Here is a 27690-nt window from a genome sequence, read left to right on the forward strand (position 1 = left end):
AATACATTGCAAACGGGTTGCACATGACTCATGTGGATATGAATGATATCCAAATTAGAACGAGATTAACATAAATGGACATCTGTGCAGTCAACATTCCTGTGGTGAAATGTATGCATCTTCCACAAGGTATAGAATTTCATACACAAGTATCATATTCACGAGATAATGTCTCTACTCATATCAAGTTGTAATTGTAGAAGGTGCAAAGTTGCCATGTTGTGAATCGATTTCTTTAGGTTCCTTTGTGTATGGTAGAGTATGGAGTGTTTCACTTTCACAGTTGCACAGAAACACCAGGTGGAACCAGAGGTTTATAGAAAAACAACTAAAGCTCAGAATCATACTCCAGGGAGAAATGTTTTACAGCATCAAGCTAAATGCTAATATCTTTCAAACAGTACAGTCTAACCAATTCAGTGGCTCTATGATTGATTTAACTTTTTCCTGCCTCATACTAACTTTCCTATTCCCCCCCCCCCCGGGAAGATGCCATCTCAGACGCGGCTAACCGGCTTGACTGCTTAACTGTACCTGCAATAGGAGGCCCCACGGTCATGGGCACAGACATCATGCCCAGCAGAAAGCCGATGGCCTGGGACACGTTCTGAGAGCCCACCAGCTCGAAGGCGATGGGGGCCATGATGCAGATGAAACAGCCGTCGAACAGGCCCATGAGCAGACACACCGCGATCAGCCCCCCGAACACATGACACAGAGGGATCATCATGGACATCACGCCGATGACGATAAACGAAGACACCTGGGCGGGAGGAGACCGGAGGGGATGTCAGAGAGGTGACATGAATGCGATGCACACAGCAGCATTGCTTCTTTGCATTAAATCAGAGTAATGGTTATGACATGGGGTTCAGGCTACATCTGAAAGGACACCCTAAATTCTACACATAGTAGACTTTATGGAGAGTGGGGTGTCATCAGGCCAGAAGTAGTGCCCTATATGGGGAATAGGGTGTCATCGGGCCAGATGTAGTGCCCTATATGGAGAATAGGGTGTCATCGGGCCCGAAGTAGTGCCCTATATGGGGAATAGGGTGTCATCGGGCCAGAAGTAGTGCCCTATATGGGGAATAGGGTATCTTAGACCTAGTCATGACCTGTGCAAGACCGAGGTTAGTAGACTTTACCTGCAGGTAGACTTTGTTCACTCCCTGTACGTAGTCAGCCACCTGGCCGAAGATGAGGCGGCCCACGCCGGACGTGACGCCGATGCACATGAGCAGAACCTCCTTGTTGGCGTCTTCTCCGAAGCGCTCCTCAACATGCTTCATCTATGGGACAGACGCAAAGGACACAAGCGTCTCGTCAGTACTCAGTCACATCAGAACACAGCTGCCACATGCACTTATGGCCGAATCAAAATGGCACGTCTAGTGGAAAACAGACACATAAGGCTAGTAGATGCTTACAATTGATTACTTTCTAGACGTCATAAGAGCGATGGTAAGATATATGGAACATAGAACAATGGTCTTGGCACATTGTGTTCAATTTGCTATAAGGAGGATCTACATGTTTGTGAGAGTATACAGTATGTGTTTGTAGTTGTGAGTGGGGGGGGCGGGGGGGGGGGGGGCGCAGTCTCCTCATGTTTCAGGCATACCCCCGAGGAGTCCTCCCTCTACACCACTCCTTTTTCAGAAGTGGGGAAGGCAGGGTGCGCCATTCATACAACTCAGTGAAGCCACCACCATCTCCCAGCCGCCACAGTTATACATACAGGGCCTTCAGAAAGCATTCACACCACTTGACTTTTTAAAAATGTTGTGTTACAGCCTGAATGAAACATTTATTAAAATTGTGATTTTGTATCACTGGCCTACACAGAATATCAAAGTGGAATTATGTTTTTTTAGAAAAGTTAACAAAATTGAATAAAACATTTAAAGCAGAAATGTCTGGAGTCAATAAGTATTCAACCCCATTGTTATGGCAAGCCTATATAAGTTCCGGAGTAAAAATGTGTTTAACAGGTCACATAATAAGTTGCATGGACTCACTGTGCAATAATAGCGTTTCACATGTTTCTGAATGACTACCTCATCTCTGTACTACCTCATATCTATAAGGTCCCTTAGTCGGGCAGTGAATTTATAACACAGATTCAGCCAAAGACCAGGGAGGGTTTCCAATGCCTTGCAAAGGGCACCTATTGGTAGATGGGTAAAAATAAAAAGCAGACATTGAATATCCTTTTGAACATGCTGAAATTATTAAATGACACTTTGGATGGTGTATCAATACACCCAGCCACTACAAAGATACAGGCGTCCTTCCTAACTCAGTTGCCACAGAGGAAGGAAACCGCTCAGGGATTTCACCATGAGGCCAATGCAGACTTTAAAACAGTTAAGAGTTTAATGGCTGTGATAGTAGAAAACTGATGGATCAACAACATTGTAGTTACTCCACAACACTAACCTAAATGAAAGAGCGAAAAGGAAGCCTGTACAGAAAACAAATAATCCAAAACATGTATCCTGTTTTCAATAAGTCACTAAAGTAAAACTGCATAAAATGTGGCAAAGAATTTCAATTTGTCCTGAATACAAAGCATTATGTTTGGGGCAAATTCAACACAACACATTACTGAGTACCACTCTTCAAATGTTCAAGCATGGCGTGGCTGCGTCATGTTATGGGTATGCTTGCCATCGGCAAGGCCTAGGGAGTTTTTTTTGTTGATAAAAAGAAAAACGGGAGAGCAAAATCCTAGAGGAAAACCTGGTTCAATCTGCTTTCCAACAGACACTGGGAGTGTGGTGCCTGGAAAACATCAACTCACTCAACATCAACAAAACAAGAAGGAGATGATTGTGGACTTCAGGACACAGCAGAGGGTGCATGCCCTATCTATGTCGACAGGACCGCACTGGAGAAGGTGGAAAGCTTCAAGCTCCTTGACGTACACGTCACTGACACACTGAAATGGACCACCCACACCGACAGTGTGGTGAAGAAGGCGCAACAGCGCTTCTTCAACCTCAGGAGACTAAATAAATTTGGCTCGTCACCTAAAATCCTCTTAACTTTTACAGATGCACAATTGAAAGCATCCTCTCGGGCTATATCCCCGCATGGTACGGCAAATGCACCGTCCGCAACCGCAAGGCTCTCCAGAGGGTGGTGCGGTCTGCCCAACACATTACAAAGGCAAACTACCCACCCTCCAGGACACCTAAAGCATCTGAAGACCAAAAAGATCATCAAGGACATCAACCACCCGAGCCACTGCCCGGTCACCCTGCTATCATCCAGAAGGCGAGGTCAGTACAGGTGCATCAAAGCTGAGACCGAGAGACTGAAAAACAGCCACCACTAGCACATTAGTGGATGCTGCCTATAGGCATAGACTAGAAATCACTGGCCATTATAAGGAATGGAACACTAGTCACTTTAATAATGTTTACACACAGTTGAAGTCAGAAGTTTACATACACTTAGGTTGGAGTCATTAAAACCTGTTTTTCAACCACTCCAAAACAGTAGGACATCTACTTTCTAGTTGGTTAGGACATCTACTTTGTGCATGACACAAGCAATCTTTCCATCTTTCCAATTGTTTACAGACAGATTATTTCACTGTATCACAATTCCAGTGGGTCAGAAGTTTACATACACTAAGTTGACTGTGCCTTTAAACAGCTTGGAAAATTCCAGAAAATGTCATCATGGCTTTAGAAGCTTCTGATAGGCTAATTGACATAATTTGAGTCAATTGGAGATGTGCCTCTTTGCTTGACATCATGGGAAAATCAAAAGAAATCAGCTAAAACCTAAAAAAAAAAAAATTGTTGACCTCCACAAGTCTGGTTCATCCTTGGGAGCAATTTCCAAACGCCTAAAGGTACGACGTTCATCTGTACAAACAATAGTACGCAAGTATAAACACCATGGGACCACGCAGCCGTCAAACTGCTCAGGAAGGAGATGCGTTCGGTCTCCTAGAGATGAACGTACTTTTGTGCGAAAAGTGCAAATCAATCCCAGAACAACAACAAAGAACCTTGTGAAGATGCTGGCGGAAACAGGTACAAAGGTATCTATATCCACAGTAAAACGAGTCCTATAACCAGAAAGGCCGCTTAGCAATGAAGAAACCACTGCTCCAAAACAGCCATAAAAAAGCCAGACTAAGGTTTACAACTGCACATGGGGACAAAGATCGTACTTTTTGAAGAAATGTCCTGTGGTCTGATGAAACAAAAATAGAACTGTTTGGCCATAATGACAATAGTTACGTTTGGAGGAAAAGGGGGGATGCTTGCAAGCCGAAGAACACCATCCCAAATATGAAGCACGTGGGTGGCAGCATCATGTTGTGGGGGTGCTTTGCTCCAGGAGGGACCGGTGCACTTCACAAAATAGATGGCATCATCATGAGGTGGGGAAATTATGTGGATATATTGAAGAAACATCTCAAGACATCAGTCAGGAAGTTAAAGCTTGGTCGCAAATGGGTCTTCCAAATGGACAAGGACCCCAAGCATACTTCCAAAGTTGTGGCAAAATGGCTTAAGGACAACAAAGTCAAGGTATTGGAGTGGCCAGCACAAAGCCCTGACCTCAATCCTATAGAGAATTTGTGGGCAGAACTGAAAAAGCATGTGCGAGCAAGGAGGCCTACAAACCTGGCTCAGTTACACCAACTCTGTCAGGAGGAATGGGCTAAAATTCACCCAACTTATTGTGGGAAGCTTGTGGAAGGCTACCCGAAACATTTGACCCAAGTGAAACAATTTAAAGGCAATGCTACCAAATACTAATTGAGTATATGCAAACTTCTGAACCACTGGGAATGTGATAAAAGTAATAAAAGCTGAAATAAATCACTACTATTATTCTGACATTTCACATTAAAATAAAGTGGTGATCCTAACTGACCTAAGACAGGGAATTTGTAAGAGGATTAAATGTATTTGGCTAAGGTGTATGTAAACTTCCGACTTCAACTGTATTCTATACTATTCTACGGTATCTTAGTCCTAGCATGTCGCTACACCCGCAATAACATCTGCTAATCACGTGTATGTGACCAATAAAACTTGATTAACTAAATTCAGCAGGAAGATAACCTAAACACAATGCCAAATATACACTGGAGCTGCTTACCAAGACTACAGTGAGTGGCATTTTGATGTAAATTGGCTTGAAAATCTGTGGCAAGACTTGAAAATGGCTGTCTAGCAGTGATCAACAACTAACTTGACGGAGCTTGAAGATAAAAAAAAATACAAAAATGTGTGCAATCCAGGTGTGGAAAGCTCTTAGACTTACCCAGAAAGACTAACAGCTGTAATTACTGCCAAAGGTGATGCTAACTTGTATTGACTCAGGGGTAATACTCATGTCAATGAGCAAACGTGCAAACATTTCTAAAAACACGTTTTCACTTTGTTATTATGGGGTATTAATATGCAGACGGCTGAGAACAAAATCCATTAAATCAATTTAAAATTCAGGCTGTAACAACAAAACGTGGCATAAGGAGTATGAACATTTTTTGAAGGCACTAAGTACTCACAACCCTGAGTGAATGCTTTGTAGAAGCACCTTTAGCAGCAATTACAGCTTTGAGTCTTCCATCTCGAGTCTTCCAAGGAACTCTGTATTTTGGCCAAAGTGGTCATTGGGTTCTTAGTAACCTCCCTGAACAAGGTCCTTCTTGCCCGGTTGCTCAGTTTGGTCGGACGGGGCTGCCAGCTCTAGGCAGAGTCTGGGTAGTTCCATATTTTTTTCTCCCCATTTCCCAATGATAGAGACCATTGCGCTCTTGGAAACTTTCAACACTCTAGAAATAGTTGAATACCCTTCCCCAGATACAGTGGGGAGAACAAGTATTTGATACACTGCCGATTTTGCAGGTTTTCCCACTTACAAAGCATGTAGAGGTCTGTAATTTTTATCATAGGTACACTTCAACTGTGAGAGATGGAATTTGAAACAAACATCCAGAAAATCACATTGTATGATTTTTAAGTAATTAATTAGCATTTTATCGCATGACATACAGTGGGGCAAAAAGTATTTAGTCAGCCACCAATTGTGCAAGTTCTCCCACTTAAAAAGATGAGGCCTGTAATTTTCATCATAGGTACACTTCAACTATGACAGACAAAATGAGAAAAAAAATCCAGAAAATCACATTGTAGGATTTTTTATGAATTTATTTGCAAATTAAATCCCCCATCCCGACCAAACCCTCCCCTAGCCTGGACGACCTGAGCCAATTGAGCGCCGACCTATGGGACTCACGGGAGTGACGCTGCAACACTGCGATGCAGTGCCTTAGACCGCTGCGCCACTCGGGAGGCCAATGCCCGCACCCTCTGATCAGAAGAAACTACAAACAAATATCACAAAGTCCACTACAGGTTACCTTAACTGATTCAATTTATCATGTCCATTGATGTCAGGCTCGGGTTCAGAGTTCTTCACCACACCTTCCTTAACTCGCACTCATTCACTTACATTTAACCTCCAGAACTTGGTCTGATACACGGCTCACTCTGTTTGCACTTGACACCAATCTTCTTCAACACTCCACTTTTGAATTCAGGATGTAACAACAAAATGTGCAATAAGTCAAGGAGTATGAATACATTCTGAAGGCATTGTATCCCTATATAATATTCATAGCAGCCGCTGCAACTCCTTCTGCTCAATTCACAGGCAAAGCGAAAGCACCATCGCAACTATTGTGGGCTGCATAGTTGCGGTCGTAGTGTATCAGAGCATGTGAAATGCGGCCCAGATGTCGATTCCAGGCCTCTGCCGGTCCCTCCTACACGGGAGCACCAATCGGTGTGGCCCAGAGCTGGGGAGGCTGCCTGGGAGGCTCGGCCTGGGAGGCCCCGGCCTGGTACCTGGATCCCTGCCAGTAGCTGCAGCTTCCAAGGACACCAACACCACATCCAAACCCCTTCCTGCTGCGTCCCAGTCAAAGAGCCTCTATTCCAACTTCAGTCTGGTTTCACGAGGATATAGTACTACAGCCCACAGACAACATTCCTCCAGTCCACAGGGTGTCCCACTCCCTGCTGGCTCAGACGCCAGGCCTGCTGTGCTTGGCCATTATACTACCCAGCAACACCTGGCCCTTAAATACTGCTAGGGCACCTGCTCTCAGGCTTACTTGCCCTTTACTTACAGGCCAGTGGGCATCATCCCTCCCTATCAACCACATAACCTTGGGGGATGTTGACTCTTCCAAATGACACCCTATTCCCTATGTAGTGCACTACTTCGACTAGAGCACTAGGGGACCCTGGTAGTGAATATATAGGGGATAGGCTGGCATTTGGGCCGTGTCCCCGCCTGTGATCGCGTATTCTAGTATGTGGCCTAACCACGTGACCTACTGCTTACTGACGTACCACTCGCCAGGTGTCCCTGTCAGGAACATCCCACCCTCCTTCACTGACCGGCCAACAATAAACAACCGAGGCACACAAACAAGAGCGTCAGTGAACGCTGACGCACGTCACGCTCTCTCGCATGCACATTGCACAGACAAACCAACAGGCACATACACAATGCTTGTTAAACTATCTGCAGCTCAGCCGCTATTTTACATTTGTCATTTAGCAGACGCTCGTATTCAGACCGACTTGCAGGAGCAATTGGGCCCTTGAGAAAGGTACCTAACCCCTAACGGTCTTAACCATTAGGCTACTTGCCGCCCTCTCCAAAAGCTTTATGATAAACCTTACCAGGCCAAAACACTCTTCCCTCCAGCACACAGCAGCTGGTGACAAATGAGTTTGTTGTTGTCAAAGTGGTGGCAGTTAGTCACTGCCACTGGTGAGTTTAACAAAGTGGTGCAAAACCAACATCAAAGTAAATGCTGAATAAACTTTCCAGTTTAATAAACAGGTTTCATGATTGAACGTAATTAGGAAGCACTGAGAACGCTAGCCTGCACTGCCTCTGGTAGGCTACCTTAACACAATCCATGCACTGACTGGATCTGCTACCGCCTGCCCAGTTTCTTTGCACACCAATGCCATCCAGACTTCACACATATCCTGCAAAACATACAGTTCAACTTGTCCTTGGCAATGCCTTTCCCTTTTAATCAGACCTCTAGGAACACAGTCGTACCTGGTGAAATACACCATCTAATTCTCCAATATGTGAAATACCTGGAATAGTGTGAGAGGGAAAGCTTCTTCAGGACTTTAGACTCCCAGTCTTCAGCTGATAGGGGAGGGACTTGGCTACAGATGAGGGGGAATAGGCACACACACACACAGACTGTGGCACTAAAGGGCTGGACGAAGCACTTTGACCAGAGCAGAGGAGCTGAGGGAAAACAGAATAGCTCAAATATCCCACTAGGATTAGCAGCTCTGTTAGTCCCTGCACACTTCGAGGTGAGCACTCCCTTCCTGAAAGGTTAAACAATACAGCTTTTCACCCCTGGTTTCCCCCGTATTCCTGATGATATCGAAGCTTCGGGCTGGACACTGGCAGGGCCCAGGGATGGGGCTAGGGCTGGACACTGGCAGGGCCCAGGGATGGGGCTAGGGCTGGACACTGGCAGGGCCCAGGGATGGGGCTAGGGCTAGACACTGGCAGGGCCCAGGGATGGGGCTAGGGCTAGACACTGGCAGGGCCCAGGGATGGGGCTAGGGATAGACACTGGCAGGGCCCAGGGATGGGGCTAGGGCTAGACACTGGCAGGGCCCAGGGATGGGGCTAGGGATAGACACTGGCAGGGCCCAGGGATGGGGCTAGGGCTAGACACTGGCAGGGCCCAGGGATGGGGCTAGGGCTAGACACTGGCAGGGCCAGAGGGATGGGGCTAGGGCTAGACACTGGCAGGGCCCAGGGGTGGCCCAGCCTGGGTAGCAGACACTAAAGTGTTAGGAGAACACAGAGGGCTGTCCCCAGGAGAAAGTGACCTCCCTCCAATAACAAAGTAATCTCCTCCAAATAAACAGTGACCTACTGAGCCCCAGGACAGATCTCTCCTCTCCAGCTCTCCACAGGAGATGTTTTCCATCCTATAAATGGTATGCAATACTGGAATAATAAGACCTGTGTTTATGTAACTCCACCAAACCTCCCAGACATATTTACGGACTCTCCACAGACCACACTACTAAAAGCATCTACCGTATGTATATTAGGGGATTGAATAACTGCTGTGAAATACTTTAACTGGTATGCATCCAAGTAATACCACACATTTGGCCACTTTAATATTTAGATCGAGTTATCCTCCGTTTGGCCGCCCTGAGTTCTACAGAGACTCATGCTCTTCAGACCAGGGGATAACTATAGTTTTAATTATGCTTTGTGGAAAGTAAAACATTTCCCAGGTAAACAAAGTTACTTTGGAGGTGACTACAACTATTTGAATACAGATCCCCGAAAATAAACTACTTTTCAAAACTATTTGAATACAGATCTCAGGAAGTGACTACTTTTCTGAAACTATTGGATTGGCTACCTTCAACTAATGGCAGTGCTGTATCTGGAACTGCAGGTTGAGCACACACAAACACAATATCCTATACCAATCTGACACCCATATTTGATCTACAGAATTCATTTCTATCTGAACATTCTGTAAAAGTCCATTCTCCTGAATGTCCATTGCCCCAGCTGTACATCAATAAAGTCAAACCAATTAACAACTGCTATTTTGTAAAGATATTAAAAATAAGTTGACTAAACTACTTTGACTCTTTCAAGATGCCACTGGAAAAAAAAGGTTTAAAAGCTGCATTTCATTTTAGAATACCTTTAGATACTGCAGAGTAATTCAAAGCCTATTGCAAACAACAAGTTGGATGCTAAGCAAAAACAACTTTGAACCTCTTTGTCCATCTGTGGGAAAGAGCTCTTATTTTAAAAACACACTATACCAGGGGTAGTCAGCTAGATTCAGCCGCGGGACCATTTATGTCGGAGTGGATGGTGGGGGGGGGGGGACATAATCATAATAATTTCTACACTGCAAGTTGACCCCAAATAAGCACAAAAATAGATTGCATTTGAAAATAACAATAATTTCATACCTTTAATTACATTGAGACACGTTTACAACATTTTTGAGTCGTGGGAATAATTGGGAACAGATTTCCTAAATACATTTTTAGCTGAATTTCTGGTGATTTTACAGTCGTCACCTGTTGCCGACCCCTGCACTAGACCATCTTTTAAAAAAAGGGAGAGTTTACTCAGAATACAAACAAACATTATTTTTTCCCCCAGCTACCTTGACTGTAGTTCATTTAAGAAGGCAATTTTGGGATATTTCCTTGACACTTAGCCATATTTTGTTGATGTTAGCATTCAGTTCTTGTGCCTGTGTATTACAACTAACTACTTGGAGCATGTTGTTACATAATACTTTGGTCATTTCATTTTAATTCCATAACAATGAGTTGAAAGTTTTTGTAACTACTGTGAAGTGACTGTTCCTTATTCCACGTACATAATAATTCCATTCGAAATTGCAATCTAACGTCCTAGTAACAATAATGTTGCTGTTGTAATAACTAGAACTATTGTCGTTCTTGGTTATTAAATATTTGGAAGCCATCAAATACAAATATTCTTTCAAGGCATATATTCAAATACCGACAAACAGTATTTGGTTTTACGAGAGTTTTTCCTGAGACCTGTATCTGAATAACAAAGAAAATAGTTGCCTTTCAGTTGAAACGCCATATTCAAGCTAGAGTATTTATAAACTTGGTATTTTCAAATAAAACAACAAATTACAACTATCTTCCAGTCAGGTCTGAAGCACTTTAGTTTTGCTTGTCATGGTTCATACAGTGACTGTGGGAAGAGACTACAGGCTCTGTCTTTGGTATAATGTGTACCGTAAAATACAAGACTAAACCGTATTCTATCTAGGACTGTTATGGCACCACAGATTAACAGTCCAGTATGTGATGTGTAAGCAGGGCTTGTATTTTATACATTTGTACCATTTTGAAGACAAACATTTAACATAAGCTGACAGAAAAAAAAAAAAGATGTGTGTGTCTAAGTCTGACAAGCCTATGTCATAGTAGCATTTCAAATTTTGACATGCAGTGTTCAAAATGAGTTGCTTTATGACTAAACGCTTATGATACGGTAACTCAGTTGAACCGAGCAGCAACAGGCCAAAGGTCAGGAGAGATGTTTAAAAACAACTCTCATGCCATAGGAAGGAAGGAAACAAAAACTCCAACTCAAAAACAGTGACACGGGTCCTTGAGGCCATGTAGGCTTCCCCTCTCCTGACCTTCCACATTTGATAATGTGCGTTTTTGTATTTGTGCTTGTGAAGCTTGAGATCAGGGGTCTCCAAACTTTTCTAGCACGAGAGCTACTTTAAAAAAACGAAACATGTCGCAAGCTACTCATTTATTTTATAGCCTTTGAATAGGCACATTGTTCACTTCTCCCATACCCTGCAGCTCTTCCCCGTGTTCTGGGTGTGCAATATATGCGTTTTCTGTCTATATACCTGGTAAATAATAGTTAATAAACAGTATTTGGCCTGACAGGCCCCAGTAAAATTACCTTTAGTATTTTCCAGAATTCAGTTCTCGGTTTTATTTTTCTTCAGTTTTTTACTACTCTCAACATTGCAATTATTAATAAAGAAACAAGGAAAATGGATGTTCTGAATCCATGTCAATAATTAAATCACAGCCTCCCAGACCAACGGCCTGGTGTAGGAGTTGTTGGGGTCAAAGTAGTGGGAAGGGTTACTGGGGTGTGTTGTATTCAGACCACTTGACTTTTCCACATTTTGTTACGTTACAGCCTTATTCTAAAATGGATGAAAAAAAACTAAATCTACACATAATGACAAAGCAAAAACAGGTTATTAGAAATGTTTGCAAATTTTTAAAAAAAATTACAAAAAAAACTTATTTACCTAAGCATTTAGACCTTTTGCGAGGAGAATCGAAATTGAGCTTAGGTGGATCCTTTCCATTGATCATCCTTGAGATGTTTCTACAACTTGGAGTCCACCTGTGGTAAATTCAAATGATTGGACATGATTTGGAGAGGCACACAACTGTCTATATAAGGTCCCACAGTTGACAGCGCATGTCAGATATCACTAAGCCATGAGGTCGAAGGAATTGTCCGTAGAGCAGAGACAGGATTGTGTCCAAGACCTCAATCCTTCTTAAGTGGATGAAGTTTGGAACCACCAAGACTTGAATCCAATCGAACATCTCTGGAGAGACCTGAAAATAGCTGTGCAGCGACGCTCCCCATCCAACCTGACAGAGCCTGAGGGGATCTGCAGAGAAGAACAGGAGAAACTCCCCAAATACAGGTGTGCCAAGCTTGTAGCATCATACCCAAGAAGACTCGAGGCTGTAATCGCTGCCAAAGGTGCTTCAACAAAGTACTGAGTAAAGGGTCTGAATACTTACATAAATGTGATATTTTTCCATTTTTTATACACTTGCCAAAATGTCTAATAACCTGTTTTTGCTTTGTCATTATGGGGTATTGTGTGTTTATTGAGATAATTTTTTATATTTTTTATCCACTTTAGAATAAGGCTGTAACATAAAATGTGGAAAAAGTCAAGAGGTCTGAATGCCTTCCGAATGCACTGTATATAGGCCTAGACGGTGGTGCAATTTCCTTTTTCACATTTCCCTTTTTTTGTGAGCAAATGTGAAAGATGGTCCAGCGATGTTTCTGCTGTTAGGACTACTTCTGCAGCACATCGTGGCACAGTTTGTAGAAAAATGGCCACCCAATTGATACAAATAAATCATGATTTATAGTTCAGTGAAGTAAGCCTACTTTTGACGTTTACATTTAATTGAGAAGGTTTTTGGGGAAAGTCTTACGGTCTACCCACAAGACCTTATCATTAGCATCGCTAACTGGCAACATACGGCGTCAAAAACAAATGTGTGCCCCAAACCGACAGAGGCAATATTGATGGAAATGTATTGGCAGATGTGTTACATTTTGGCGTTTTAAGCCAATAGGGGTTAACTAGGGGTAGGATAATGTTTTTTTACAGTTTGGGATATACTTTCAGATTTGCTTGGCGAGCTACTCATAGGTGGGCAGCAAGCTACTGGCAGAGATCCCCTGCTCTAGATCTACTAACCAATAACCCCTGGCTATTACTGTCAACTGAGTTACCCAGAGCCAATGTCCAAAATACACCATGAGAGAAATAGAGAATATGATGGACAGTTGACACAGAAATCAACCCCACATGTTCCACACTGCCACGTTTGTATGCCGCGTTTCTACTTCTGTTATTTCTTGCCACATGTCAGTAATCTTTAACACAGCGAGACCGGAGTAACGAAAACAAAAACACACCAATAGTACACATCACCACTGAAAAACAAAACAACTCACCAGGTGAACGTAAGGCACAAAGTATCCGTAGAGAGCTGCCGGGATGCCAAAGGCCCAGATCCGGTAGCCCAGAGACTTCCAGATGTTGACGTTGAACACCTTGCTCATGGGCGGGCAGCGGCTACCTGGCTTGTTGCTGCTGACAGGCTTGGGCAGCAGGGGAGTGTAGGTTAACCCAGCCAGCATGAGGATGAACATGAGGATGCTGAGGAGCCTCATGGTGTTCTGCAGGCCCACCTTCTCCAGCAGGCCGGACAGGAGGAAGGGCAGGGTGACGGTGAAGGCAGAGCTGCCGGCCGTCACGATGCCGTTGACCAGGCCCAGGCGTTTCTTGAAGTAGTGTCCCAGGATCACCAGGCTGGGCTGGTAGGCGAAGGAGCAGCCGGTGGCGAACACGATGCCGTAGGTGAAGTACATGGGACCCAGGGATCTGTGGGTTCAGAGAGTAGAAGAGAGACAGGATAGGATGGGAGTTCCCCACAGTCATGTTTATACCGGCTTAAAATTTCACACACAGAGAAAAAAAAACAAAGCTCTATGCACTTGACTCAGAGGTTCTGGCAAAACAAATTCTCAAGTCTGACTTGAACCAAAACACCAGGGTGAAGATAATGGAGCTGCTGTGAACTTGCTAGCCTGGTCCAACTTCCAACACCTGGAGGGTATCAGTTACAGCCTCGCTCCCAGGGTGTGTACACTCACTATGCTGACAGTGTTTGTTTACTTCACGGTCCTCGTTTTTTTATTTCAACCTTTATTTAACTAAGCAAGTCACAGATATTTACCGTGTCAGCTCAGGGAGTCGCTCTAGCAACCTGTCGGTTACTGGCCCAACGCTCTAACCAAGGTTACCGTTAGCACATCACTAATCCTGGATAAATAGATCAGTGAGAGAGGTCAGGGGTGAGTTGGAGCTGCTTCTAGGCCAGCGCTAATGACAGGTCTCTCAGAGTGCTACGATCATCAAGACAAGAGCGTTAATGTTTACTCACTTGTCACGCCACTGCGGGGATAACCCTAGATAAAAACGCAGCTGTGGTATTCATTTATTGCATTTAACAATACTTTCACTGTACTTCCTACTTTGACCCAGTGATATGTCACCTGTAATAAATGTTCCCTTCATTTAGTAGACAGATAATGGGTTTTAAAAAAAGCTAGAGTTATTTTGTGTGACAAAAATTATATGAAAAAAAAAAAAGACCACCCAGAGAACAGATCCAAAGGGGGATTTTCTAGGTGTTGTTCAAAGTCAGGCAATAGCCTTACTGACTGACACAGAGCCAACTATTATTATTATTATTATTTTTGTTATTGTGGTAGTAGTGTAAGCATGCATGTACGTAGATTAAAATGGTTGAGAGTTTGGTATTATGCCATCTCGTGAGAGGTCTAGAAATAGAGGACATGAGAGCAGGCTGAGCTCCTGTACATCCTGTATCACACACACACACACACAAACACCTGATAACGTTTCGACACAACACATCAGAATGGCTGATGAGGAGGGTAGCTATACAAGTACTGACGTGACGAAGGAGCTGGCCAGCAGTCCCACCAGGCCCACGGCGGCTCCGCCCACAGCTGTCACCCTGCAGCCCAGCAAGTCTGTGAAGACGCTGACGATGGGAGAACAGAAGAAGATCATCCCCATGGAGAGGGAGCCCACCCAAGCTGCAGGACAGAGAGAGATATGAGGGTTAGGCTACGTGTTACATTACAGTATACGAACAATAACGGCAATATTGAACTGTTCACACAGGCTTTGTTGTTACATGGGAAATGTTGCTGGAGTGTGAGGTGAAGCGATGCACTCCTCTTCTGGCTGCCCCACTAAACCATTTTAAAAGTCAGTTTTTACAAATTATGAACAATGCATGTCAACAAAGAAAAGAGGTGAGTAAGTAAAACCTTCCTCCATATAGGTTCATGTTAAGCTTTTAGGCTTATGTACACATACCAGTCAAAAGTTTGGACACACCTACTCATTCAAGGGGTTTTCCTTTATTTTTACTATTTTCTACATTGTAGAATAATAGTGAAGACACCAAAACTATGTACTAACACATATGGAATCATGTAGTAACCAAAAAAATAATCTAAATATATTTGAGATTGGAGATTCTCCAAAGTAGCCACCCTTTGCTTTGATGACAGCTTTGCACACTCTTGGCATTCTCTCAACCAGCTTCATGAGGTAGTCACCTGGAATGCATTTAAATTAACAGGTGTGCCTTGTAAAAAGTTAATTTGTGGAATTTATTTCCTTCTTAATGCTTTTGAGCCAATCAGTTGTGTTGTGACAAGGTAGTGGTGGTATACAGAAGATGGTCTTTTACCAAATAGGGCTAAGTCCATATTATGGCAAGAACAGCTCAAATGAGCAGAGAAACGACAGTCCATCATTATTTTAAGACATGAATGTCAGTCAATGCGGAACATTTCAAGAACTAGTAAAGTTTCTTCAAGTGCAGTTGCAAAAACAATCAGGCACTATGATGAAACAGGCTCTCATGAGGACCGCCACAAGAAAGGAAGACCCAGAGTTACCTCTGCTGCAGAGGATAAGTTCATTCGAGTTCTCGGCCTCAGAAACTGCAGCCCAAATAAATGCTTCAGAGTTCAAGTAACAGACATCTCAACATCAACTTTTCAGAGGAGACTGCGTGAATCAGGCATTCATGCTCGAATTGCTACAAAGAAACGACTACTAAAAGACACCAATAAGAAGAGACTTTCTTGGGCCAAGAAACATGAGCAATGGACATTAGACCAGTGGAAATCTGTTCTTTGGTCTGAGGAGTCGTGTCTTTGTGAGATGCAGAGAAGATTAATGGATGCTCTCTGCATGTGTGGTTCCCACAGTAAAGCATGGAGGTGGTGTGATGGTGCTTTAGTGGTGACACGGTCTGATTTATTTAGAATTCAAGGCACACTTAACCAGCATGGCTCCCAAAGAATTCTGCAGCGATACGCCATCCCATTTGGTTTGCGCTTATTGGGACTGTCATTTGTTTTTCAACAGGACAATGACCCAACACACCTCCAGGCTGTGTAAGGGCTATTTGACCAAGAAGGAGAGTGATGGAGTGCTGCATCAGATGACCTGGCCCCCACAGTCCCCCGACCTCAACACAATCGATATGGTTTGGGATGAGTTGGACCATAGAGTGAAGGAAAAGCAGCCAACAAGTGCTCAGCTTATGTAGGAACTCCTTCAAGACTGTTGGAAAAGCATTCCAGGTGAAACTGGTTGAGAGAATGCCAAGAGTGTGCAAAGCTGTCATGAAGGCAAAGGGTGGCTACTTTGAAGAATCTAAAATACATTTTTGATTTGTTTAACACTTTTTTGGTTACTTACATGACTCCATATGTGATATTTCATTGTTTTGACATCTTCCCTATTATTCTACAGTGTAGAAAAGAGTACATATAAAGAAAAACCCTTGAATGAGTATGTGTGTCCAAACTTTTGACTGGTACTGTACAATCGATAGTTTTCTGCATTACGCTTCATTCCTGGGTTAATTAGTTAAGTGACTCTTTTCGTCCTCTGAGCATTTATCTAAACAAAACAAAAAAAATCCTCTGGTCTAAACCAGAGGATATGTTTGGGCTCCTGAGTGGCACAGTGGTCTAAGGCAATGCATCTCAGTGCTAGAGGTGTCACTACAGACCTTGGTTCGATTCCAGGCTGTATCACACTACTGGCCGTGATTGGGGGTCCCATTGGGCCATCGTCGTCCGCGTTAGGCCGTCATTGTAAATAAGAATTTGTTCTGAACTGACTTGCCTAGTTAAATAAAAGGTTAACAAAAATAAAATAAACTGACTGATCCTATGGAATAGACCACGTTAATCTACACACACGACAGTCCTAAAGGAAGAGGATGAGTGACCTTAATATCTGAATCCTAACCAACATATTAGAGAATACAGTAAACTAGAATTTTCCAGAGGCTTGATGTAAACATGTAGCACCACCCAGACCAGTAGTGAAGAGCACTAGTAGTAGGACAAAGGAGCAGGAAGAGAGAGAGGAAAGGGGAAGCCCTGATCAGGAAAACAGTTGAGTCTTATATCAACACCAAATACACACTACATACCATGTCCTTCTAACAGATATGGAAAAATAACCCTTACAGTTCCTCATGACAAAAAAAACATATAGCTTAGGCCTATGTTACATCAGCCCTTTTGAATAATGATATTCCCGGATCAGAATAACCACCTAAATACATGTCAGAAGAGAGAACACACTGTGCAAAAACTGGTAGAATCCCCCCCTCCCCCCCAAAAAATAAAAAATAATCTGTGATGACATTGAACCAACCTGGAAAACTTTTTGGATTTGCAAAAATGCAAACTTTTCATTTAAATCCAATGACATTGTGATTTTAGTTGACAACTCAATCAAATGTAAATGTAAAAACTAGACGTTGAACTGACATCTGTGCCCGGTGTGGAATGTACCCATTCCTCTTGTTTACTGTGCAGGTAAATTACTACAGGGACTAACAGAAGGCAGTCTAATAGAGGTGTGAACAACAGTGCCGCCGGTCGTAGTCGACATATAGACCCATGGAGCTGCTCTGCTTGTCTGATCTCTATCTGGGTCCCCGGCAGGCCTTAGTCTACCACCATGGCCATAACAACCCTCACTCTCGGATCCCTCCTTGGAATAAATAAACACAGCATGGAGCTGAAGAAATATTGTTTCCGGCCTTTATTCTTATCATAGGAAATAAGCAAACATGAGGTTGCTTGTTTTTCCCTCTCCCAAAGGCAGTGGAAGAACACACACACACCCCCAGCAATTTCGTTAATGATTTTTCTGGTTCCTCCCCATTGTTTAAGTAAAAAAACAGACCATTTACGGTAAATTGAGCCTGCTTTGAGTGAACTCCAGTGCTGATATCTCTGATTCAAACCCCTAACCCTAACCGATCATAATCTTAGGGCAGCCCAAAAAGAATTCAGACCTGAATGTCAATCCCTGCCTTAAAGACCGATTCAGCAGTAGTGGGGGAACAGCGACACTGGCCACCCCACCACTGGTATCCTTTATGTTGCCGCGCTGAGGAGCGCCGTGTAACATTGTAAACATAATTCCATCACACGTGCAATGGTGTCAGAGGGAGAGAAAAAAAAACTGTGTTTGTTGTTGTTGTAATATCGCAAACAGACGTGGCTGTTTCACCATTACGGATTCCAAGTTTAAAGGTCTCGGATTTCTCTTTTCCATTCCACCCAGGGGGAAGAGCCTTGGTCATGCCTCAATTTATACTCCCCTTCTTTTCCATTTGAGGAATCCCTCCTCTCTGCAGGCTGCCTGCTAGGCTAATTATATTATTCCAGATTGTACAAATAGAGCAAACTTGTGATGACAATCGTCACAGTGCAAAATCACCGGTGTCGATAAGGCCATAGATAAGACTAGGCCCCACATCAGTGAACGTGAAGAGTATACACAACAAATCATTCCGAGCTATTGTCCTATGTTGCTCTGCATGTGCTCACTGCTCGTTGTTTGTCTGTATTGTTATTGTAATTGTTTTTAAATAACCTGCCCAGGGACTGTGGGTTAAAATTAGCCGGCTGGTTAAAACCGTCACTTTTACTGAAACGTTGATTAATGCGCACTGTCCCTGTAAAAAATGTAAATACACTAACTCAAATCAAATGATATTGTCCTAAGCATGGAGGGTAACTACCAACAGATGTGGCAGTCTACAGTTATAAGGGAGGAACAGATAACTCTTAACATTGTCAAGAGGAAACAGCTGCTAAGGAGATCTGAGCCTGGTACCAGATTAGCAAAACTGCGTAAACCAACGCAACAACAATAAGAGCTGAGAAGACTGCAAACAAATATGGGACCAGGGACCTCATTTATCAAGGCCCGTGCACACACAAAAATACTCTAAAACCTTGCATGTGCCAGTTTTCCTGCAATGTTGGTATTTATAAAATGTTGAACTTGACCGGAAAGTGTGTGTATATCCACGCAAATCTCAAATCTACCATTTATCAAAATCGCTCATTCAACAGCCAAGCATGATCGAAAGTAAATAGACCAGTAGCCTTGACAGGAAGCGTAGGCTACAGTATTGCTGTGCGATATAAGGAGCGCGGCATCATAGCCTGGACTATTCCATTTCAGAGCCTATACCAAGGCAGATAGAAACACAATCATGTTCTGATGAACATATTAAATATACATATTAAATATATTAAAAAAATAGTATTTTTGCATAGAAGTGTGGGCTGTGGCGTTTACTCTTAAATTGTTTGAAAGGACAATCGATCTTGCAGAACGCGGGGCCAGCGTAGGCACTCGCTAGGCGGCATGCATTTTTTCATTTGGAAAAGTCACTGCAACACTCCCACCTCGACAGAAATGTGATCAGATTTGCCATTGCGCTTTCTTTTAGGAACTATCATGGCCCAGTTACATCTCTAAAATCATACAAAAAATGAGCAAGTTTGTGTTACCATAAAAAAGTGAATGGAGGGCGTTCTCAGGCGGGGATGCAGTGCTTGTTCACGACCGCACAAATATAATATGGCTCTGATTTATGTTAAATCCCAATCATTTGTGGCGCACGCAAATCCTAGAATCTCCATCTAGGCCCGAATTTAGTAATACATGTACTCACCTGTTGATAAATGAGGCCCCAGCCTAGTAAACAGAGTTAGTGCTAGAGCCAACCCTAGGGATGGAAACATAAGGCCATGCCATTGGTTCTGTCACATTTACTGACTCAAAAGACTCAGTAGTGGGGTTAATAATCGTTCAGTTTGTGATAAAAGCAATATTTGCAGGATGTGCATAAAGATGACGTCATTGTTTTAGCACTATCCACAGAGTTTTTAAACTACAGAGCGCAACATTGTTCAATGCACCAATAAAATCAGCACAATCTTTTTCAGTTTGCTGTTGTCTTGAAACAAACATTAGGATCATGTATGCTGTGCTAACGCCAATACAAAAAAAATAAAAGAATAAGGAAGACCAATGTACAATACGGCAAACCTAGCAAACCAGGCATTTGTAGTCATCTCCGCTATTGGATCTACCCCTCTGCCAAATGTTCATCTGGAAATTTAATCTTAGAGTGACCGGAGTTGCATGGGTACCTTGAGTGGGTTTATTGCAGAGACTTACATACTAAAAGCAGATAGGAACGTTCACTACTTTAAGCTGCATTACATAGCATAGCATAGCCTGTTTGGCTACTAGACTATTATTACATCACTCAGGCCGAGCTCCCTGCCTTCCAGGATCTCAATATCAGGCAGTGTGAGAGGAAGGCCCGGAAAATAATTTTAAAAAATTAAACACCAACCACCCAAGCTATAGACTTCTCACAGCAAGTCTGACACCACAAGGCTCCTGAACAGCTTATACCCCCATGCCATAAGACTTCTGAATTGCTAACTAAATAGCTCCACGGACTGAGTTGACCTTTGTATTTTATTCTTGCACCGTCTCAGGCTCATGCACACTCACAGAGCCCCAACACACTGAGACTCTAACACAAAAAACACTCACTCCAGTATCTGCTCACACACACACATATGCACATACAGTGCCTTGCGAAAGTATTCGGCCCCCTTGAACTTTGCGACCTTTTGCCACATTTCAGGCTTCAAACATAAAGATATAAAACTGTATTTTTTTGTGAAGAATCAACAACAAGTGGGACACAATCATGAAGTGGAACGACATTTATTGGATATTTCAAACTTTTTTAACAAATCAAAAACTGAAAGATTGGGCGTGCAAAATTATTCAGCCCCTTTACTTTCAGTGCAGCAAACTCTCTCCAGAAGTTCAGTGAGGATCTCTGAATGATCCAATGGCAGGTCCGAGATACTGTTGTGAAGAAGTTTAAAGCCGGATTTGGATACAAAAAGATTTCCCAAGCTTTAAACATCCCAAGGAGCACTGTGCAAGCGATAATATTGAAATGGAAGGAGTATCAGACCACTGCAAATCTACCAAGACCTGGCCGTCCCTCTAAACTTTCAGCTCATACAAGGAGAAGACTGATCAGTGATGCAGCCAAGAGGCCCATGATCACTCTGGATGAACTGCAGCGATCTACAGCTGAGGTGGGAGAATCTGTCCATAGGACAACAATCAGTCGTATATTGCACAAATCTGGTCTTTATGGAAGAGTGGCAAGAAGAAAGCCATTTCTTAAAGATATCCATAAAAAGTGTTGTTTAAAGTTTGCCACAAGCCACCTGGGAGACACACCAAACATGTGGAAGAAGGTGCTCTGGTCAGATGAAACCAAAATTGAACTTTTTGGCAACAATGCAAAACGTTATGTTTGGCGTAAAAGCAACACAGCTCATCACCATGAACACCCCATCCCCACTGTCAAACATGGTGGTGGCAGCATCATGGTTTGGGCCTGCTTTTCTTCAGTAAGGACAGGGAAGATGGTTAAAATTGATGGGAAGATGGATGGAGCCAAATACAGGACCATTCTGGAAGAAAACCTGATGGATTCTGCAAAAGACCTGAGACTGGGACGGAGATTTGTCTTCCAACAAGACAATGATCCAAAACATAAAGCAAAATCTACAATGGAATGGTTCAAAAATAAACATATCCAGGTGTTAGAATGGCCAAGTCAAAGTCCAGACCTGAATCCATTCGAGAATCTGTGGAAAAAACTGAAAACTGCTGTTCACAAATGCTCTCCATCCAACCTCACTGAGCTCGAGCTGTTTTGCAAGGAGGAATGGGAAAAAATGTCAGTCTCTCAATGTGAAAAACTGATAGAGGCATACCCCAAGCGACATACAGCTGTAATCGCAGCAAAAGGTGGTGCTACAAAGTATTAACTTAAGGGGGCTGAATAATTTTGCGCGCCCAATTTTTCAGTTTTTGATTTGTTAAAAAAAGTTTGAAATATCCAATAAATGTCGTTCCACTTCATGATTGTGTCCCACTTGTTGTTGATTCTTCACAAAAAAATACAGTTTTATATATTTATGTTTGAAGCCTGAAATGTGGCAAAAGGTCGCAAAGTTCAAGGGGGCCGAATACTTTCGCAAGGCACTGTATTTACACTGGCTCTACACACACCCACTCATGTGCAATCATCATATACGCTACTGAACCAAGATGGCGCCGAAGACCATGGCTGACGTTTTACATTCTCCCAACCAAATTGTGCATTTTTTTTTTTTTTTTGCGGAACTTAGTGTACATAATGTTGCTGCTACCGTCTGTTATGACCGGAAATAACTTCTGGACATCAGAAAAGCGATTACTCAATCGCAGACTGGAAGAAACCTTTCCTTTAACGAGTCCGACGAGAAGGATATCCTGCTTTCATCGGAACAGGCCCAGATCCATGCCTTTTGCGTGAAGAAAAGACGCCAGAAAAGGGGACGTAGATTGGGGATCCTTCTGAGAATCCGGAGGCGAGCGAGTGGACTCCCAATGCCTTCCATTCGTCTTGCTAACATTATTGCTAATGGTTAGAAAATAAAATTGATGACCTAATATTAAGATTATCCTACCAACGGGACATTAAAAACAGCAACATCTTATGTTTCACCGAGACATGGCTGAACGAAGAAACGGACAATATAGAGCTGGCGGGATTTTCCACCCACCGGTAGTGGGGGTATGTGTCTTTATGTCAATAACAGCTGGTGCGAAATGTCTAATATTAAAGAAGTCTCGAGGTATTGTTCTCCTGAAGTAGAGTACCCTTACGATAAGCTTTCGACCGCACTCTGTATTATTCGTAGCTGTCCATTTACCACCACAAAGCGAAGCTGGCACTAAGACCGCTCTCAACCAACGCTATAAAAACATAAGCAAAGAAGAAAATGCTCACCCAGAAGCGGCGCTCCTAGCGGCCGGGGACTTTAATGCAGGAAAACTTAAATCAGTTTTACAAAATTGTGCAAGCAGGGAAATTGTGCAAGCAGGGAAATTGTGTAACCAGGAAAAAAAAAAAAATCCTAGACCGCCTTTAACCCACATACAGAGATGCAAACAAAGCTTTCCCCCGCCCTCCATTTGGCAAATCTTACCATAATTATATATTCCTGATTCCTGCTTACAAGCAAAAACTAAAGCAGGAAGTACCAGTGACTTGCTCAATACGGAAGTGGTCAGATGACGCGGATGCTACACCACAGGACTGTTTTGCTAGCACAGACTGAAATATGTTCCGGGATTCTTCCAATTGCATTGAGGAATACACCACCTCAGTCATCGGCTTCATCAATAAGTGCATCGATGACGTCGTCCCCACAGTGACTGTACGTACATATCCCAACCAGAAGCCATGGATTACAGGCAACATCCCGCATCGCGCTAAAGGCAAGAGCTGCCGCTTTTAAGGTGCAGAAGACTAATCCGGACGCTAATAAGAAATCCTGCTATGCCCTCAGACGAACCATCAAACAAGCCAAGCGTCAATACAGGATTAAGATTGAATCCTACTACACCGGCACTGACGCTTGTCGGATGTGACAGGGCTTGAAAACTATTACGGACTACAAAGGGAAACCCAGACGTGTGTTGACCAGTGACACGAGCCTACCAGACGAGCGAAATGCCTTTTATGCTTGTTTCGAGGCAAGCAACACTGAAGCATGCACGAGAGCACCAGCTGTTCTGGATGACTGTGTGATAACGCTCAGTAGCCGATGTGAACAAAACCTTTAAACAGGTCAACATTCACAAAGCCGCTGGGCCAGACGGATTACCAGGATGTATACTCAAAGCATGTGCAGACTGTCAATTGTCTTCACTGACATTTTCAACTTCTCCCTGACCGAGTCTGTAATACCTACATGTTTCAAGCAGACCACCATAGTCCCTGTGCCCAAGGAAGTGAAGGTAACCTGCCTAAATGATTACCGCCCCGTGGCACTCACGTCGGTAGCCATGAAGTGCTTTGAAAGGCTGGTCATGGCCCACGTCACCTTAGACCCACTCCAATTCGCATACAACAGATGACGTAATCTCAAAATCGCACTCCACACTGTACAACAGATGACGCAATCTCAAAATCGCACTCCACACTGCCCTTTCTCACCTGGACAAAAAGGAACACCTATGTGAGAATGCTGTTCATTGACAACAGCTCAGTGTTCAACACCATAGTGCCCACGAAGCTCATCACTAAGCTAAGGACTCTGGGACTAAACACCTCCCTCTGCAACTGGATCCTGGACTTCCTGATGGGCCGCCCCCAGGTGGTAAGAGAAGACAACAACACGTCTGCCGCGCTGATCCTTAAAACTTGGGCCCCTCAGGGGTGTGTACTTAGTCCCCTCCTGTATTCCCTGTTCACCCATGACTGCGGTGTGAAACACGACTACAACACCATCATTAAGTTTGCTGACACCGATAACAATGAGACAGCCTATAGGGAGGTGGTCAGAACTGGCAGTGTGGTGCCAGGACAAAAACCTCTCCCTCAATGTGAGCAAGACAAAGGAGCTGATCGTGGACTACAGGAAAAGGCTGGCCGAACAGGCCCCCATTAACATCGACGGGGCTATAGTAGAGCGGGTCGAGAGTTTAAAGTTCCTTGGTGTCCACATCACCAACAAATTATCATGGCCCAAACATACCAAGATAGTCGTGAAGAGGGCACGACAAAACCTTTTCCCCCTCAGGAGACTGAAAAGATTGAGTGGGTCTCAGATCCTCAAAAGGTTCTACAGCTGCACCATCGAGAGCATCCTGACCGGTTGCATCACCACCTGGTATGGCAACTGCTCGGCATCTGACCGTAAGGCACTCCAGAGGGTAGTGCGAACAGCCCAGTACATCACTGGGGCCAAGCTTCCTGCCATCCAGAACCTATACCATAGGCGGTTTCAGAAGAAAGCCCATAAAATTGTCAAGACTCCAGTCACCCAAGTTAGACTGTTTTCTCTGCTACTACACGGCAAGCGGTACCAGAGCGCCAAGTCTAGTACCAAAAGGCTCCTCAACAGCTTCTACGTCCAAGCCATTAGACTGCTGAACAATTCAGAAAAATCACCACCGGACAATTTACATTGACGTACATACTGACGTAGGCTAGGTGCAGTCAAAAAAAAAACAGGTAAAGGGCCACATTCAAAGGGAAGTACTGAGGTCCCAACTGAACAAACCCCTAGACATTCTATGGACGTTCTTAGAGTCGGTCTCACATTTTCTCAGACATCATACCACTTTAGCCTACATTCTGTAATACATGAACCAAACTGAACAAAAACGAAGAAGAATGTCACAAAAGAAAACAGGAAATTGCTGTCCCGTTTTCATCTGTGGGCTTTCCCCATTTAAAAAGCATTTACACTTCAGACGAAGGGAAGAATTCCAAATTGAAAATGTAATATCAGGATGATGCTCTCTTTTCCAGGTGACATCCTGCTAGAGCCGGAGGCCCCAACCGTGCAGTCACTGACAGACAGACAGACACTGGTCAGAGCTGGTCTAAGTCTCTGTTCACTTCCTAGCCCCCTCCCTCTCTCCCTCTGCTGTGCTCGGAGACTGTGGATGGTGAACCCAGTGAACCCAGCAGCAACCAGACCAGACCTACCTTACCCCACGCCAAGAAACAATCCCCTCACACTCAGTTACCCTGGGATTGCATCTCCCTCTTGCAAGTCCGCACTGTGAAACTAAGGAGGGCACATTGGACGTTTCAGTGGAGGTCAATGAACACTCTTGCTCAAAGACATTTATAGCTCTACATAGCATCTAAATCATTTCCATTTGATTATTATGCAATTTATTTAATGACTCTGAGTAGCAGTTCTGAGCAGCAATTTTTAAAATAGATTTTGCTAGTATGGCAGTTATTCTGCTTACGCAAGTGCTGTTATTCACTGACTGAGCCCAGGATGAAAACAGAACGAAATGTGTGTCCTTTTCACATGGTGAGTCTGTCTGTCTGTCCACCCTCTAGGCTCTTGCCTGGCAGTAAGCAGCAACATTAAGAGTAGCTAGCTGCACATAGTCTTAACAGGACACCAAAACGGTTCTAGTTAATGGAAGAGAGTGGCTAGGACCTGAATTGAGCAAATACACTAAAAACCTCACATTTTAGACCATTAGCTGAGGGTTTGGATACTTATTAACCGAAGTCAACGGAAAGTAACTACTAAATGGCAAAGCAGAGAATCCAATATCACCACAGATGAATTCTCTTGATTCGTCAAACAAAAAGCCACTCATAATATATTCTAGGCCTAGCAACATGGAAACTAGCTAGGTAGCCATGGCATGAGCTCTCTTTTCAGTACAGGCCAGGACAGGCTTCCCCTGACACTAAACAGCCTAGAGCTGGAGAAGAGACCTCAACCACACCTATAGGACTCTAGGTCGTAAGTGCTGAGAATAGAGATCCTTTACTCCTAACCGTATGAGTAAGAATAAAAGCTATGCATGAAGCACCATAATAGTCCCACTTAGTTGACATATTTCGGACACCCTCATGGAGCGGTCCTAACCAGTTACCAGCAGGTGTCTTGATAACAGAAAAATGCAGCGAGTCAGTGGTTCCTGCCACACATGCAATTGCATTGGAGTTGTTCAAATAATGTTTTGATATTTCTTCATGATCAAAACATTAATAATCTAGACTTACATGCGACAGTGTCTCTTGCAATTTTGACAACGATATGCCTGAATACTTTAAACCACTAGGCTGATAAACCCATTTTGTTTCTTTGATTGTGTTAGATGAAAATGATACCTTTCAAACGTTGTACAGTATGCAATAAAGGCAAGTGACTTGATGCCTACTGTGCCAAAGTGATTTGGAGTTGTTAAACGGGAGTGACGTGTTGATATGTAATATGATCAAAATTAGACTTTTAACAAGCATCAGAATTGGTTAAAAAGAAATACAAAAGCAGCATGCCAACATATTAGGCCATAATTAAGAGTAGTGATCATGTCAGGTGAAAATGATATCAAACGTTTTACCAGGGATGGACTGGCCATTGGGAAATTCTGCCAGATGGGCTGGTCCATTGTCATCCCAATGGGCCTGTCTAAATTGGGAGATTTGCGGAAAATGATCACCGTTTCCCTCGAGGCAATAAATGAGGTGGTATGATAGCAATGCCAGAGACGATTTCTGGTCCCAGTCCGTCCCTGACCGTTGCAACATTTGATGTACAGTCACATTCACCGTGGTTGTCTGAAGCGTGCTATGGACGAGAGGTCACAGATTGCTGCAAATGATGGGGAATAACCAATGTCAATGAGTGTCGTCACTAACTTTCCTTTGCAGTATCTCAAACTGTTGTGATTACGAG

At 43.5% G+C, this 27690-nt stretch overlaps 1 protein-coding gene across 1 annotated transcript in view; it reads right to left on the reverse strand.

The window, feature by feature from the left end:
• Window positions 1-27690, reverse strand: part of slc16a10 (solute carrier family 16 member 10) — a 54132-nt gene that overhangs the window by 4391 nt on the left and 22051 nt on the right. Inside the window, exons 2-5 of the mRNA XM_021600284.2 lie at window positions 14913-15057; window positions 13384-13813; window positions 1149-1292; window positions 535-763 (exon numbers count right to left, since the gene is read on the reverse strand). Coding sequence (XP_021455959.2) covers window positions 535-763; window positions 1149-1292; window positions 13384-13813; window positions 14913-15057 — 948 coding nt within the window. The remainder of the gene's footprint in view (window positions 1-534; window positions 764-1148; window positions 1293-13383; window positions 13814-14912; window positions 15058-27690) is intronic.

This window comes from Oncorhynchus mykiss, chromosome 4 (genome assembly GCF_013265735.2).
Source record: "Oncorhynchus mykiss isolate Arlee chromosome 4, USDA_OmykA_1.1, whole genome shotgun sequence".
Taxonomy (NCBI): Eukaryota; Metazoa; Chordata; class Actinopteri; order Salmoniformes; family Salmonidae; genus Oncorhynchus; species Oncorhynchus mykiss.